The sequence below is a fragment of the Myxine glutinosa genome, chromosome 5 (genome assembly GCF_964187855.1).
Source record: "Myxine glutinosa chromosome 5, kmMyxGlut1.1, whole genome shotgun sequence".
Classification (NCBI taxonomy): Eukaryota; Metazoa; Chordata; class Myxini; order Myxiniformes; family Myxinidae; genus Myxine; species Myxine glutinosa.
In genome coordinates this window covers 12,091,848-12,109,030 of record NC_136265.1, presented here as the reverse complement: position 1 = coordinate 12,109,030, position 17,183 = coordinate 12,091,848, and the positions used below count along the sequence as shown (strand labels likewise).

At 47.1% G+C, this 17,183-nt stretch overlaps 1 protein-coding gene across 2 annotated transcripts in view; it reads right to left on the bottom strand.

Moving 5' to 3' along the window:
- Nucleotides 1–17,183, bottom strand: part of INTS1 (integrator complex subunit 1) — a 54,286-nt gene that overhangs the window by 21,873 nt on the left and 15,230 nt on the right. Inside the window, exons 11-27 of one of the 2 annotated variants that reach the window (XM_078777584.1) lie at nt 16,808–16,916; nt 16,513–16,633; nt 13,051–13,128; nt 12,669–12,826; nt 12,459–12,555; nt 12,053–12,205; nt 11,724–11,921; nt 11,459–11,588; nt 11,120–11,332; nt 10,835–10,981; nt 8,546–8,734; nt 8,300–8,404; nt 5,745–5,906; nt 4,197–4,308; nt 2,760–2,939; nt 1,224–1,370; nt 826–924 (exon numbers count right to left, since the gene is read on the bottom strand). In XM_078777584.1, coding sequence (XP_078633710.1) covers nt 826–924; nt 1,224–1,370; nt 2,760–2,939; nt 4,197–4,308; nt 5,745–5,906; nt 8,300–8,404; nt 8,546–8,734; nt 10,835–10,981; nt 11,120–11,332; nt 11,459–11,588; nt 11,724–11,921; nt 12,053–12,205; nt 12,459–12,555; nt 12,669–12,826; nt 13,051–13,128; nt 16,513–16,633; nt 16,808–16,916 — 2,398 coding nt within the window. The remainder of the gene's footprint in view (nt 1–825; nt 925–1,223; nt 1,371–2,759; nt 2,940–4,196; nt 4,309–5,744; nt 5,907–8,299; nt 8,405–8,545; nt 8,735–10,834; nt 10,982–11,119; nt 11,333–11,458; nt 11,589–11,723; nt 11,922–12,052; nt 12,206–12,458; nt 12,556–12,668; nt 12,827–13,050; nt 13,129–16,512; nt 16,634–16,807; nt 16,917–17,183) is intronic. The other variant, XM_078777585.1, reaches the window with a different exon arrangement.

Sequence of the window (17,183 nt, the reverse complement as noted above, 5' to 3'; positions counted from 1 at the left end):
CGATTCCCCCCCCCCCTCCAGTGAAAATGAGTCGAGAGCCCAACGGATTGATTTAATGTGGCCGTGGTGCAGCACAGGCACGATAGGCCAAATAGCCTCCTCCTGTGTCAAAGTGCCTTGTTGAGATTTTTTGGCCTTGTACCGACGTGCTCACAAACTTCACCGCGACCAAAAGACATCAGGTTTTGTATTTATGTGCAGCAGCATCGCCTTTTACTTCATGCAACGTAAAGACGGCACTTCGTTTTTCTTCCCCGTGAAGTTCATAGATAAAAGGGAACAGTGATGGGAAAATCCAACAATGGACGCCATTTCTGTATTTACCTATTTATTTATTTTTTTATGGGATTTTGCCCGCCACAAACCCTACAAGGCCACTCAGGGGTAGGGGCTACGGAAAGGAAAGGAAAGTATAGATATTAGACAGAAAGAAGGAATCTATCGACATTCCTCTTTAATTGAGGTAGGTTGGGGTAGAGGGGAAAGCAAGATGCAGGTAAGCTGTTCCAGAGTGATACCGACATAGACAGACTTTCTCCTCCCTGGCAGACATCTAATCACGGTAACGAGCTAGCAAGCTTTTGTACCCGACTAACGTCGACAAAAAAATACCTCATTTAATCTACCATGGGAGTAATTCACATAATCGTGGTCAAGATACGTTAGCATTGCACCCCATGCAGATGAAATTTGTTAAGAAACGAATCAGCAAATCGGAATCGCACCTTAATTCCCAATAATCATGGGCATGCTTTTATGATGACGAAAATACGGAAAGTTTGATGATCTCGCACAAGCAGGTGTACTCGAGGAGGAACAGGTTACCTTTCTGAGTCGGGGTTGTGGTGGCAAGCAAGCTGTGGAAGGCATAACCCCCGATGGCTCCTCTCTCATGCTGTACCTCCACCAGCTGAGCCATGTAATCTATCAGAAGCAGTACCAACGTCAGCAGTTAAGGGTCATCGAGTTGATTTTCAGCAGAAAGGGATCAAGCATGAGAGGTCACATGCCTCAGCCAGATCTGGTTTTAAAATAGAGCCAAATTATTGTGCTCCTATTGACAAGCTTTGACGCTCATCCATATCGGATCAGGAAAGCAGACCCAAACGCCACATATACGTATTATAAAGGAATCTTTGGCCTCCCATCCAGCTCCATCTCCTCTGCCCCCTTTTCATGTGTAGATGGCCAAAAGACGAGGTGAGGTTCAGGATGTCACTTACTTTTATCCATGATGTGCTGCTGCAAGGTATATGGGTCGTGGGTGGCAGCCTCGTCGAGCGCACCCAGCAGCTCACTCATGCTGCACACAGGTATGCCGAAGGATTGAACGAAGAGCAAGAGCTGGGAAACCTCCAGCTCACGCAACGCTACAACACAGACGTGCCGATGGATTCACGGTCAGATGGCCATTTCGTCTTCGACGTTTCAAGTACAAAGTGCGGAAACAACAAATTCAGAACTTTCAGAAATTGCACATTCCACTTATCCGAGAAATATGAACATGAATGATCGTTTTAAGGCCATTTTCCCCGCTAGAGCAGGGGTTAGCCTTGCGGGCCCCATGACAATCATGGTTCCCTGTTTGAGGCAATGTTTTTATGGCCGGATGCCCTTCCTGACGCCAACCCTTGGTCACGCTCTTACGATGCGCAGGGATACGGTGCACCTATTCTAAATCGGGGTACACACCGTGATCATTCATCCCAGAAAGCTGGTGCTCAATTTGCCGACCTCGGAAGGATGACAGGCTGAGTCAACCCCCCTGGCGTTAATTCAGCGATCGACCGGGATTCGAACCCAGGATCCTAGGATCCCAAGCCGGCACCCTAACCGCTAAGCCAACACGAGGCCAAGCCGGCACATCCGAGGAACCATTTAATTTATTGTGTCATATTAAATGTCCCAATAGAACCTGCAAATAAGTTTAAAATAAAAATTGTTTTTAAAATCATACGTCAAACTCGTATAACCAGGTGAACTGCCAACTGAACCAGATTGGTGCACGCCAACTGAAGGCAATGGTGTTATTGGTCACATGTTCCTGCAAAGAACAGGTAATTCACCTGGGTACCTCATGATGCTTAAAAATGACTTTTTATGGAATAAGATCTCTCGAGTTCCCAAACAGGTACCAATGTGGAATGGTGTAGCCCACGCTTGTGGTCCCAGCAAAAATCTATGGGGAGTTTGGATGAGTCAAGTTTGTTAAACGAAAGCCACAAACGCTCACATGGCCGAGGCTGAAACTGTGGAATCGCCCAACTCGATTGATGACTTATTTCCCGGTGTTGCCCAAAATCATGCATGACCGATGACCACTGAGGTGGACCATTACAGGACGTCTAGTGAATGAAACAAGATCAGACCTTTGAAGAATGGAAAGCAACTTGCATCTATGATTATGATGATGATGACCACTCCTTTTTGTATCCTCATATGCATAGGCCTGCCGAAGCAATTTCTTGGCTATTGGGCACAATCCTGGACGGGTCGCCACTCCGACTCAGGACACTCGAATGGCTCATTCACCCCAGTAAGCTGGTACTCATTTTGCCGACCTCGGAAGGATGACAGGCTGAGTTAACCCACCTGGTGTTAATTCAGCAGCACGATAGGGGCTTGAACTCAGCACCTTGCGATCTAAAACCAGCCACCTTAATCTTAACCGTTAAGCCAACACCCGATGACACCACCGCTCATAATTGGAGGTTATTTGCCGATTAGAGCCAGCTCGAGCCACACTCCATCCTACGTACCGGTATCGACAAGCCGTGGCACGGAAGAGCAGATCATGCGCAGCTTGAGCCAGGCGGGCAGCAACTCTTCCCCGGCGTCCACCAGAAAGGCGGTGGGCAGAAAACACGACTCGCTGAACCACAACTGCAGCAGGAAATCAAACTCGCTTTCCCCTGCAACATTAAGGGTGACCTGGTCAACTAACGACAACAGAGGGATCATTTGAACGAATGGTCGTTATCGAGCTCCAATAAGCATCCCAACCATTCTCAAAGGAAGAGCCGCAAGACACAAGTTGTGCTGGCAATTAAAGCATGGTGGAATCCCTCTTAGAAAATTGTGTAAACAGTTAGAGTAAAAACAACAATTGTCTAAAATGTAAAAATTTATGATTGAAATTGAAAAAAAAACAGAAAAAGATTGAAAATTGAAAAATTGAATTAAAAAAAATTTTTGAAAATTTTATAAATTTTATGATTGAAGATTGAAAAAAAAATAATGGAAAATTATAAGAAAAAGATTGAATAAATAAATAAATATTTATATGTGAGAGTGTGCGAGTGCGTGTGTGGCTATGCAGGTTTGCTATTATTTTCGACTATTTTCTCTTTAAATTGTGACAAATTTCTGTAAAGTCAGTGATAGATGATAGGGGAGCAGAAAGCGTTACATATTCCGCTGTATTGACGTGGGAATGCCCATTTGCTTTTGTCAGCGGGAGAAGGGCGAGGGTAAAGATGGGACAACTTTGTAGTGGGAGAGGGTTGAGGACTTTCGGTGGGGGAGGCATGGAGAGTTTGAAGGCTCAAGTGTGGGGAGGAGATCCCTCTTAGGGTTTGGAGGGGAAGGGTAAGGATTCGGTGTAGAGGGAAAAAGCAGAGTTAGGCAGGGGAGGCTGAGGCTATTTTGTTGAGTTGATGTGTGAGTTTATTCACAGTAAAAATGTAATTGTGTGAGCATGAGTGTGTGTGAGTAAGTGTGTGTGTGTGTGTGTGTGTGTGTGTGTGTGTGTGTGTGTGTGTGTGCGCTAGTGAGCGAGTGTGTGTGTGTGTGTGTGTGTGTGTGTGTGTGTGTGTGTGCGCACTAGTGAGCGAGTGTGTGTGTGTGTGTGTGTGTGTGTGTGTGTGTGTGTGTGTAAGTGTGTGTGTGAGAGTGTGTGTGTAAGTGTGTGTGTGAGAGTGTGTGTGTGAGTGTGTGTGTGTGTGTGTGTGTGTGTATGAGAGTGTGTGTGAGTGTGAGTGTGTGGCGAGTGAGTGAGTCAGTGTGTGTGTGTGTGTCACTGCCGGGGAGGAAGGAAGGAGGGTGGCACAATCACCCTTCAGGTAGTGTGTGGTCATCTTTTTGAAAAAGCAAGACACGACAGACACAAAGACTGGACAATTCATGCACGAGATAACCGCAGCCATGAAACAGAATATGTGACATGAAAAGAACGATGGCGTGTGGCGTGCACTCACCCTCGGGCCTTCCAGCTGTAAGCAGGATCACTTGAGCCTGCACCACGCGGATGTGGGTGGTGGCGGTTTCTCCGGATGCCCAACGAACAAACACCTGACCTTGGGACTCCGTCTGCGCAGGATCGGCACACAAGTGCATACGTCACCAACGCGTTTTCTAATTCCTCATTTCTCAGGTTTCACAGATCAAACTGAAACAGAGGAAAACCTTATGCTCAGGTATCATTCGTGATGCATGCTGGAGAAAGTCTCCTATTGGGTACTCCCTTCATTTAACCATGCACATTTTAGCCAAGGTTGGGGGGGTCAAATTAATGCGCAGTAACATTGAGCATTGAAGGAACTGGTAAACAGTTCTGTCTGCAAAATCTCATGACCTCATGACTCTCAAAGAAAAAAATAAATAATGACTCTGGAAGATTCCTATTATCTCTTTGTTGATTATTTCACCCTCAGCCGTGACATCCCTCACCCTTCAGAGACGAAGGCTGCAGCGTCTTCAGACCTTGAAAAAAAAAATCCCAAGCTGGTCAAACACTTGAAAAATTTCTTTCAATCCTGACAAATCGCACACCCTCGCTCTCCGAAAGGACCGCCTGGCAAACCATCCCATCCACCTAATAATCCTGTCGAGGAAGTTCAGTCATTTAAACCTCTGGGTCTCACCATCGGCCATGATCTTTCTTGGGCAAACCACATTTCAAAAGATGGCCTCCAACGCCTGCAAGGCTTTCCTCCGCAGATTCATGGAGCACCGCTCTACCCCCTGGGCTGACACCCCTGCCTCACACCTTGCTCAGTTCGATGCCGCACAAACCAGGCCTTCAAGATCATTGGAATGTCCTGCGATGAAGCCGAGTCTACGGGCCTATCACTTTCACATCACAGACGATGGTCGGTCGGTGGTCGATGTCTTCTTCCAGCTCCTTTCTGGTCTTGCACCCTATGCTCTCTCTCTGCATCACTCCCCTGCCCCCCAGATATATTCAGGGTGCACGTGGTCCACCATCCACCCCCTTCCAATGCAACGACTAAAATCCAGAACCACTGCTCACCTCCACGCATTTGTTCCTCTGTTTTCCCACCTGTGGAACAATCTTCCACACTCTCTTTCAAGTTTTCAGGACAGCTGTTCACCACCATCTCACGTCATCCCCCATCCAAAACCATGATCTTTCCTATACCCGTTAAACCACTTCGTGTATTCATCTTGTCCACCCCTTACATTCTCCCCCAACCCCTCATCGTTACCCACATCCCTGTTTGCCCGTCTGTGTATTTTCTCCCCGGCCCTGCTCTTCGCATTTTCCCCTTCTCTTTCTGTTCTTTCTTTTCATATGTTGCGTCCTGACCCGTTCTGTGTTCCAGCTCTTTCACGAGCTTCGACTCTGTAATCAAGAAATAATAATCAAATAAAACAGAGGGAAGGAACTTGCAGCGAGCCATGAACACTCATGTTCTCCATTAGAGCCAAAGTACTTGCTACGAACAGCAGAAAGAGGAGGGCATGCATCCAAGAGAGGAGGTGATGTGATATCAGGGTCACACCCATGGATAGCTCTCTTCATCCTGCGAGCAGATGATGCTCCTCATGTAGTTTGCAAACAGGCCGAGGAGAGCCGTCAGCAGGGGGCGGAGCTCCCCGACGGCGTCCGACTCGTAGAGATGTTGCATGATGCTCATCCGCTGGGCCACCATGTGGGAAACATCCTGCAGACGCAAACAAACCCGAAACATCAACGTCGGTGATGGAGCACGCTGCAACGTTACCACGACGAGATGGAATAACGCCGCTCCGTATTCGCAGCCTGACGTCCTGGTCTCGTAAACACACTTCATTTTCAACCAATCATATGGCCCGCTCTTTCAAGACACATTTCTATATTCTTGAACCCACGACAATCATGTGCTCAAGTGTGGATGCATTATATTAATTTCTATTAGATTAACTTATATTCATTCTTATTTGTTCATGTGCAGCGCTAGGTCACGGGGTAGCATCGTTGACTGAGGGCGACGCCGTGCTGCTGATGCAGTGCCCCCCTGTAGGTTAGAGCAGGATTTTGTAATTTCTTAATGGTCCCCACGATAGCTCACCTTCTCTTCACGAAGGAAATTGTGGGATCTTCTACATTCACCAAATAATACCGGTAGAAGGGACGCCCGTTTAACGGCCATCCAAGGGACGGCACACATTGATGAATTACCGGGATTACAGTTTATAGGTGGGTCGGGATTCAGACCCAGGCTAGACAGCTTAGAGGCGAGTGTGTGGGCCTCTAAGGCATCCTCTCAGCTCTAGTTTATATTAATAACACGAGCAACGGTACCCGCCCTGTGGCCGGGGCTTGAATTGGGAGGCCCAAATGAAAAGGTAAAATATCAGAAATTGAAGGCTTTTTTTATTTTAAACGATTCATATAAACATCCGTTAAATCATATCACACGCAAATCATCAAAATCTAAACGGTATTTGTAGAATTTCAATAAAAGCCAAATCACTGTTGATATCGGTAAATATTATTCCATCGTGTTTGGAAAAACTGGAAAATTGGAAAAATTGGAAAAACAATATGGCCTATTTTACTCCAGGGGGTCCCAGGATTACCCACCCAAAACTTCGTTGCGATTGGTTCAGCCGTTTTTGCGGTACCTGGGAACAGACAGACAGACAGACAGACAGGCATTTGGTGAATTATAGTAAGATGTGGCGATTCATCATCATCAGCATCGCCATCGTCGCTCGGCATCACCGAGAACCGACCCTGGACACGTCGCCGCTCCATCACAATGTGCCATCGGTTCGGGCGGAATTTGCAATTATTGGGCCAGTGTGCCAGCCGATTATGTTGACGGGAGGGAATTAACCTCGTTTAATCCATGACACACAAAGTTTTATTATCACAAACGAATGACACAAAATACTTTCATCCTTTTCTCACTCCTACAATTCCTACCACATCTCAAATGTCACGTTTGCCTTCACGTTTTTGCAAAAAGCTTCATCCAAACCCGCTTTTCCGTGTGCCGAGATGAAGTCTGGAGTATACCAGTCGATGAGAATCAAATCGGCCTTTCATCTCAATTCTTTAAAAAAATAATCTTCATCGACACCAACGTGTGGAAAATGAGAAACTCTTTATTACGTTTCATTATACCTGTACATTATAGCGGTTAGGGTGCCGGCTTGGGATCCTAGGATCCTGGGTTTGAATCCCGGTCGATCGCTGAATTAACGCCAGGGGGGTTGACCCAGCCTGTCATCATTCCGAGGTCGGCAAATCCAGCACCAGTTCACTTCTTGCAAAAGCAAGAGGCAACTAACAGGGTTGGCGGCAGGAAGGGCACCCGGCCGTAAAACATCGCTTCAAAAAGGGGACCACGGTGCCCAAAAAAGGCCGACCCCTGCTCTGCGGGGATAAATGGCCTCTGAAGGTGGTTCTTTTTCTTTTATACCTGTACCAATCGCGTTTGCGTGCCAGGTGTGTCAGTATTTGAAAACACGCAGTCAGTCAAGTTCATGAACATCTGACGGTCGTTCTTTTCTTCATTATCGTTACAACAAACATCATTTAACTATTACCTCTTGACTTGAACTACATAACTAAAGGAAGGTCTTTTTATGAATCAGAACAGGTGAAATTGGCATGCTTGCAATTCCTCAAATAACTGCAGGGCATCCTCAAGTAAACACCACATTTTAAAACTTGGTCTTCTGATGAAGAATTGCCAAGAGATCAAAGTTACCATTAATGATCAAAAGTTTGTAATCCCCAGAATTGTTTTTGTGGTTACATTGTTTTGAGATAAACGTTGATTTCAAAAACAAAAATGTTTCAAAATGTCCTTCAAGAGGATTTCTGTCCCACGTAAGGCCAAGAACAAGGTTAATGCAACGATTTTCCGCAACGACGCTCATCTCCGAATAGCGAGATCTGCAGGGTCGCCCTTTAGCTGTTTGAACCAGGATATGTCGATGGATAGCAAATAGGTCAAAATCGTCTCCGACAGAAAAGCAGATGTACGGGAAGTAAACAAGTTGGGAATAACGAAGAGTGGGATGACGAGATCATGAGGTAGAAGCACGGGAGTAAAACACTCACCAGGATCAAATTCCCCACAACGTTCTGGTCTCCTGGCTGCGCGTGCTGAGCCAGGAAAAGCAGGTAAGCCGTGATGGCCTTTGTGGACATCTCCACGTGAATTGCCTAAAGATAGAAATAAATGAAAGAAAAGGCAAACGTCAGACCAAACTCTTCACGTTTGCTTCACCAACTGTCACAGCCGTTGTGGTACCGACTGGACGGTGATGGAACATGATCATTGTCCAATCGGTGTTCAAAGAAAACCTGCTGTAGGGCGAGGATGGTCATGCCACGGACGTGGCGGAATACAGGCAGGTGAGGAAGGTCATGCAGCAACCAGCGAAACGTGGGGAGCAGTTTCGTTCCAAGTGAGAGTTCTTCGGACGACTCGTTGCTCGCCTCGTCACCATCCGAACCCAACGTTTTAGCAGGGGTCAGGACCATGGAGAGGCCCTGGAAAGGATGGAGGCGGTAAGGAGGCAACACACAACAACAGGCATTTGAAGGCCATTTTCCCTGCTAGAGCGGGCGTTAGCCTTGCGGTCCCCATGACAATCTTCTCCATTTTGCCCTATTTTCTGCATCTCTCCTTGTTAACCCCCTTGCCCGCATTTCTTCTTCCACCATCTTCAGCCAAGTTTTTCTCGGTCTTCCCCGTCCTCTACTTCCTTCTACATTCATTTCCATCACTCTTCTCAACCAGTCACTTTCATCCTTCCTCAACACATGACCAAACCATCTCAACCTGTTTCTCTTTATGCCGAAGGCGGTAAGGAGGGTAGAGGAATAATGAAAACGAGATATGCTGTTGGTCTGCAGCCAGGTAGTGGAGATGTGGGTTCGATAAGACACCTGCAAACCTTCATCATTTAAATCGAGAACTAGAACGGCACTCGGTAGAGCGCATACCTCCACAAGGCTCAACAGTTTATGGTTTGTATCCCACCGACAGGCCGAATCTGAAATAAAATCGAATCGGCTTGTTCTCATCACCTACCCAACTCATCCACCTAGTTTTGTCATAACTCGTCCACAACATTTTCAAATACCATTCTTGATATTGTTTTGACCCCATCTCTCAATGGTGAAGAATTACTTTTAAAATTCTCGGATCCATATTCAGGTCTTCACCAAAATCGGATCAATTTGTCAATGGCAGACACCCAAACCTGTCCACCACATTTTGTCCAAATTAGTCTGCAATGTTTTGAGATATTGTGCGCACAGACGGACAGGGATGAATAAATCACCTCCGTCTACCTTTGGTGGGCAAAGGTAAGTACTGCTAGAAAAACCCAGGATTAAAAGGAATTTCAGGAATAAAAAAAAAAACACCTTTAGAGGCCATTTTTCCCCGCAAGCGGGGGTTGGCCTTTTTCGGGAACCGTGGTAGTTGTTGTTTTTCGGTCCCCTTTTTGAAGCAATGTTTTACGGCCGGATGCCCTTCCTGACGCCAACCCTTTTTGCCGCCTTTAACGACAAGCAGGGAATTACCAGTGAACTGGTACTCAATTTGCCGACCTCGGAAGGATGACAGGCTGAGTCAACCCCCCTGGCGTTAATTCAGCGATCGACCGGGTTTCGAACCCAGGATCCTAGGATCCTAAGCCGGCACCCTAGCCGCTAGCCCAACACCAGGGTTATTAAAAGGAATTTCAGGAATCTCAAATGAAATTAACGAAACAGTGAAATAATCCAAGTTAGGATAGCGTAACGTAAGCATCACATCATCACGATGCACCACGCAACAGGTAGATTTTTTTCAGGTTGCATGTGACGATATGAAGTTGTTCAATTGTTCACTTTTTATTTTATCCTGGGCACTCTAGGAGTCTAGGAGTGCTCCCGCCCACACGGCAGGACTGCTCGCTAGTGATAACAGTCAATGTGAGTGTGATTAGTCTTTGAGTGAATGAATGAATGAATGATCGTTTTAAGGCCATTTTTCCCCTGCTAAAGCGGGGGTTAGCCTTGCGGGTCCCATGACAATCATGGTTCCCTGTTTGAGGCAATGTTTTTATGGCCGGATGCCCTTCCTGGCGTCAACCCTTAGTCGCCTCTTACGATGCGCAGGGATACTGTGTACCTATTCTAAACCGGGGTACACACCGTGATCATTCATCCCAGCAAGCTGGTACTCAATTTGCCGACCTCGGAAGGATGACAGGCTGAGTCAACCCCCCTGGTGTTAATTCAGCGATCGATCTGGATTCGAACCCAGGATCCTAGGATCCCAAGCCGGCACCCTAACCGCCAAGCCAACACCAGGATCTTTGAGTGACGATTCATATTAATTTGCAATCGGTCTTTTCCGCACGATTCAATGTGCAGGAAGAGTGGTCCAAAGGAGTTGGAGCATTCATCGAGATTCGTACAATCAATTTTGATTTGGACAAAACTCCAGCACACACAGTGACCTACATGCACAAGGAAATGATGAATCGTTTCCTTCGAAGAGCAATTTCCCACACAATTACCAAATTTACATCAGTTACCATCGTGATGACGACTCTGGTGTTGGTCGACGCAACTGCTCGTCTCTCCCCTGCCTACCTGAAGAGCGAGACTCCGCGTGGCCGACTGCGGAGAGGACAAGCGGCGCAGGAAGTAATCCAAAACTTCATGAGTCGTCAGCTCTGCGGAGGAGGCCTGAAGTAGGTCTTGTAGCCTAGCGAGCAGCTGCCTTTGTTTGGAAGCTTTCTGTTGTGGGTAGAATGAGTGGAGGAAAGAACTAGAGATAAGAATGAGAGATGAGGTTGGTTTAGTCTACAGGACAAAGCAATAAATCGATTCGTGCCCAATTTTGGTTCGGTACTCAACCGCAGGAATTAGACATACCAGGGCTCGTCGAGCTCGTTGCTCCTTACTCTCATCTTCAACTTCCGTGTCGTCGCCCCCACTGGTGATGCCCGTGGCTTGTCCAGATGAGTTGGCCTGCTCCGCAGCTTCGTGAAGTAGAAACTCGCAAAGGCACTGAACGGGCAGGATGTCCAAAGACCCTTCACTGGCCTCTACCAGGTCAGCTAACCAGGGCATCGATTGAGATGAACCCTGGAGGGTGAATGTGGGGAGGGAGATGGTGAGAGGAGGGTGCAGATATAATATATGCAAATGAGTGCAAAAATGGGGCCAATATAAAAAAACAAATATATCATGTGATCAGAACATCCCTTGCACCTGTCTCTGGATTATGCTGAGCAGGAAGTCAGGGTCACGGCTGGAACACAAGAGCTGGCCCAGGTGCAGGCTCTGGTTGAGCGAACGTAGCTGCTCCACCATGCTGGCAGGTGGACGTCGCACAGGTCCCCTAATGAGTGAAACACCACCAATTATTGTACCACCATGCGGTACGAAAAGTTCAACCATCAACATAGACGCTGCTTAAAACATTGAGGATTTGATCCCACTCGGAGTCAACATTGGGGCCTATAGGTGAGATTACCCAGGGCTGAGCGCCATCAGCTGGGGCAGTAGCAGACTGTTCGTCTCCGTAATGGTTTGCTTGGTGGAAGCAGCAGCAAGATGGCTCTCAAACTGCAGGATCTCCTGCTTCTCCAGCTGAGTAAGATGTACCTCCTTAGCGAGGCACTCTGCCCGCAGCTCCTCTCCACCAGCCGTGCACAACGGGAAGCTGTAGTTACTGCAACAGAGAAAACCGAAACTTCCTGTATATACCTGGCCATAATCATTTGATGGATGACAGGTGAAACGTTAATCAATGAAACTGGATATGACATTAGAAATGAAGTTTCCCCAATGATCGAAACGTACTTCGTCATGACCATCTCCATGAGCATCTTGAGGGTCGGATAATCCTTCCAGGCCGCCCAGCCGATGTTCCGTGGGTTGAAAGCAGCCAAGACCAGGAGGAACAGCCAGGCCTTCCAGTACAGGTTGGAGATGGCCAGAGTTGGGGGGTCATAACTACAGAGACAATCACCATAGCATTCAAATAACATTGGGGATGTAGTCGTACGAAGACAAGAAGAAGAAGAGGAAGAAGAACCACAAGACCAAAAACACAGAAACAGCTTTTCTTTTATTTTGCTAGTTTTGCCAACCAACCTAAGTGAGGACCAAAGGAAGATGTCAAGGATTAATACTGCGGCCATGCATCACGTAAAGCTCACCATTGGAAAACAACTAGGGCGACACTCACACTGAATGGAATTCTTACCCTGGAGGGAGATGGATGTTCTCTGGGTAGTGGTACGTTGCCAGTTTCAGCACCGCTTCCATTAGCTGAAGTTTCTCGACTCGGAGTACTTCGAGGTCTGGAGAACAAAGAAGGCCCGGTCCGTGATGCGATAAATATTCAATATAAAAAAAATATAAAAACAACCGCAACCTTTCAAGTGTTCTCGCACCCCTGACCCCAGTAACCTACCATCCGCCTGTACAGAGGCTGCTCGTTTTACAAGGTGGTCAGCCAGTTCCATGGCATCCGCCGGGCCAAGTGGAAGATCGCGGGACAAGGCGATAAGAAGTACGCGGGTTAGGGTGTCTTCCAAAAGCGGAACTTCAGAGCAGAGCCGTAGGAAGAAGCTGTGGAGAGACCGACATAGATTGGGTCATTAAATCACATCCTATTACACTGCCCCTCTGCACCAGTATATCAGCAACAACACACTGGTCATCATAACTCACTCCATACGATGCCAAATCCCCCTCGACAAGCACCCACCATCCAGCACTCAAAACAATCTTTCACGTTTCGGACGAACATGCCATTTACAGGCCGGTTTTGATGGAATGTCAGACATACTAACTTGCGGTCACTCTCCGGAGGCCAGTTGTCCCATTTGTAGTACGTCTCCATCTGCTCGGTGAACAGGACTTTGTACAGACTGTGGATGAAGGTAGAAGATGATACATTGGAAGGTAAAACTGTGATGTATTCAACAAAGTTATACTCGAAATGACAATTAATTAACTTGCAAGCGAAGTGCAAAATAAAATAAATAACATATTGAATAAAAATTATAAATCCTGTTGGCAATGGGCCAAACCTGCAAACCACCAATCAAAGTGTTTGTGTAGAAGAGAAACGCACGCACACGGATACTTTGAGACCTGGTAGGTCTCCTTTCCGTCTAGTGAAACCCACCCACATGTGGAGATATCAGCCGACAACAGCAACTTTCATGGACACACACATGCACGCGTGCACAAACACACGCCTTGCTTTTGCTACATTTTGCAATCTTTTCAGAAAGTCATCTCGCACACCACAACACGTCTTTGCGATGATTCATTAGCCGAGGAAGTTTATTCCTGCGACGTGAAACGCCACGCAACCCATGCCCGCAGAAAACTGATTTTTTTGGAATGCGGGCCGCATTTTCCATCCAATAATCATACAACTTTGTACAAAACTAGCTTTTACCATCACACACACATTTCTCATTTAGCCAACTTGGTTGTGGTACGGCTGTGAAGGCCATAAAATAAAAGTTGACGAGTCTTTCCTTCGTGTTGGGAAAAGAGGTGCTCAGAGGGAAAAGAGGTGCTCTCTACACAAGCACAACCACAACTACACTCGCCACCAGGGATCATTTGAACCTAAATTTTCTGAGCCCAAACCAAAAAAACAAAAAAAACAGGGAATGGCAGGAATACAGAATCAATTTCTCACAATTTTCCAGGAATTCCCAGGAAACTATTTACTGGGAAGAAACACTAGCTTGGGCTCTATTTGTTTGAAAGTGTTTCTCAGCTCAATCTCGAGAAAATTAAGCTTGCACCATCTGTAATCTCCATCATACGCGACGTGGCCTAAGCCGCTGTTCTACGACATGGTCAAGGATGGTTGTGGACGCCTATTACCTCGTATTACTTCACCGGAATTTTTAGTTCCCTCCACCACCGACTTTGACGGAGGTTATGTTTTCACCGTTCTCTCCGTTCTCAAGACCAAACTCTCTTATCTGTCTCCCTCTTCCAAATCCTGGTGGCATCTGGTCAAATCTGTTTCTGGTGTTTGTTCCCCCTCCATCCCCTCCCTTACCTCAAACGGCGACACAGCTGACTCCGCACGAGAAAAAGCTGACTGCCTCAACTCTGTGTTTGCCTCTAAATCTTGTGTCCCAAACCCATCCCTCTCTGTACCCACCATAACCAGTCGTACCCAGCTGCTCCTGGACTCCGTGTCCTTTCCTCCTGACAAGGTGGAAAAGTTTTTGTCAACCCTCGACTCTGATTCTGCAACTGGACCTGACGGCATCAGCCCACGGGTCCTAAAATCCTGTTCTTCCACTCTATCACTCCCTCTCTCTGTTCTTTTCACCCTCTCTTTTGCTCAAGGTCATCTGCCATCTGCTTGGAAATCAGCCAACATCACCGCTTTACACAAAAAAGGTGCAAAAACAGATCCTAGCAACTACTGACCAATCAGCCTTCTCCCAATTATCAGCAAAGTCATGGAATCCATCATTGCTTTGGATATGAAATCTTTCCTCTTCTCCAATGGCTTGATCTCTGATCATCAATTTGGTTTCAGACCAGGTCACTCTACTCTGGACATGCTCCTTCTGCTGTCTCAACAATGGATGGAGGTCCTCAATGCCAAACAGGAAATTAGAGCTGTCTCCCTCGACATATCACGTGCCTTCGATACGGTCTGGCACCCCGCTCTGCTCACCAAACTCTCCTCCTTTGGTATCCATGGAAATCTCAACGCATGGCTGGCGGACTTCCTCTCTAGTCGTAGTCAACGTGTGGCCCTGAATGGGTTTCTCTCATCTCCTCTTCCTGTTCAGGCTGGAGTTCCCCAAGGCAGTGTTCTGGGCCCTGTGCTTTTTCTGGTCTTCATCAATGATCTCTCTGACTCTCTTGAAAATCCTCTCTATCTCTTTGCTGATGGCTCCACTCTCTGCCGCTCCATTCCTCATCCCTCAGATCTGCAGTCTGCAGCCTCCTCACTCTCTGCAGACATGGACAAAATCACAGACTGGGCAAAGAGGTGGAACATGTCTTTCAATCCTGACAAATCTCACACTCTTACGATGTCTCTCCGAAAAGACCGACTGGACAACCCTCCCATCCACTTTCTGAATAATCCTCTCCAAGAAGTTCTGTCACTCAAGCTTTTGGGTCTCACTATCTGCCATGATCTTTCCTGGGAAAACCACATTTCCAAGCTAGCCTCCAAAGCCAGTCGCCGACTGGGCATCCTCCCTCGTGCGAAGTCCTTCCTTGGCACACCTGAGCTCCTCACCACATACAAGGCTTTCATCTGCAGCTCAATGGAGTACTGCTCTCCCCTCTGGGCTGGTGCTCCTGCCTCACACCTAGCTCGTCTTCACGCTGTTGAAACCAAAGCGTTCAGAATCATTGGAATCTCCCGCGATGACGCTATCTCCGAGGGCCTTTCACTTACTCACCACAGGCAGGTTGGTGGTCTTTCCGTCTTCTACCGACTCCTCTCCGGCCTTGCTCCCCCAGCTCTCTCTGGGCTCTGTCCCCCAAATATTCCTACAGGTCGCACAAGATCTGCCTGCAACCCTCTTATGGTTAAACTGCCAAAATCAAGACTCTCTGCTCACCTTCACTCCTTCATTCCTCTTTTCTCCCGCCTCTGGAACAAACTCCCTCACTCTCTTCAATCCCACTGCTCCCTCCAGGTCTTTAAAACGGCTGTTCACCACCATCTCTTATCTTCCCCAATCCAAAACCTTGATCTTTTCTACCCCCGCTAATTTCACCCCAAATCCACTTTTTTGAGGTGCCGACTTCTTTCCTGGAAGTCCTTGGTGTCCTTGCGTTTTATACCTATCCTGCCTTCCCCCAGGCCCTCTCCCTCCCACACATCTCCCGATGTCCCTGCTCTCAAATGTTGTGTTTGTGTGCTTCCTCCCCTTCTCTCCCCATCTTGTCGACCGCTCCCCTTTTTATATACTTTGTTTGCTTGTTTGTTGGATTTGTTTGTTTGATAAATGTTAGCTCTTTCACGAGCCTCGACTCTGTATACAAAAAAAAAAAAAAAAAACCCTGTCTGTTTGGCTGTCTGTGTGCAGGATATCTCAAAAGGTTATGGACGGATTCGGACGAAACCTGGTGGACCGGTCAGGCATGTGACAAGGACGAATCGATTCGATTTTGGTAAAGATCCGAATCTGAATACGCCCACATTACAGTGGTAGTGTGTGGACAACAAAGGCCTTTAAAATGGACAACACTAAGTTGAGTCGTTGACGTGAAATGTAAACACGAGTGTTCAGAGAATGAATCACCAGTGTACGTAGTCTTTCGGAGGGAGCTTGAAGGACGTAGGGACGATTGTGTGCAACCAGCATACGGTATCGCACTGAATGGCAGCTATTTGGCGCTGGAAGGTCCGCAGGGGTTCAAGGTCTGTGTGGACGCAGTTACCGTCACCACCTTGGTGAATGCCAAAGTAAACACCATCTCAAAGTAAACATATATCTCCATCACAATCAACGATATGAGGATAGGCAGTCATGTAAACACCAGCCATCGGTTCTCCTCTGGTCGGGCCGCGTCACCGAGTCTAAAGTAATAACTCACTTTTTTTCTCTCCTTTGTCGCATGCGATGCCGGCCTCCTTCACCTGCGCCGTGATGCTCAACATCATGGACAGTGTGAGCAGATCGGTTATCTGAATCACGAAGCGTTCCTGCAACACAAGATCCAGTATGATGGTTCACCACCATCTCTAGCTAAGCTAGGCCAATGATGGATTGATGGAGTGAGGCGGGAAGGGGGTAGGGGAGAGAGGGAAGGGAACTTAATACCCACACCATTTTAATTGCTCTTCTTGATGATAACAAAAAAGTAGATTGAAAAAAATTATTGGCCTTTCCAAACTGCTTCAACCTATCAGAGAACATGTCCGTCGCACCAACATCATACCGGTGTATAGCAAGGCACATCATCATAAGGA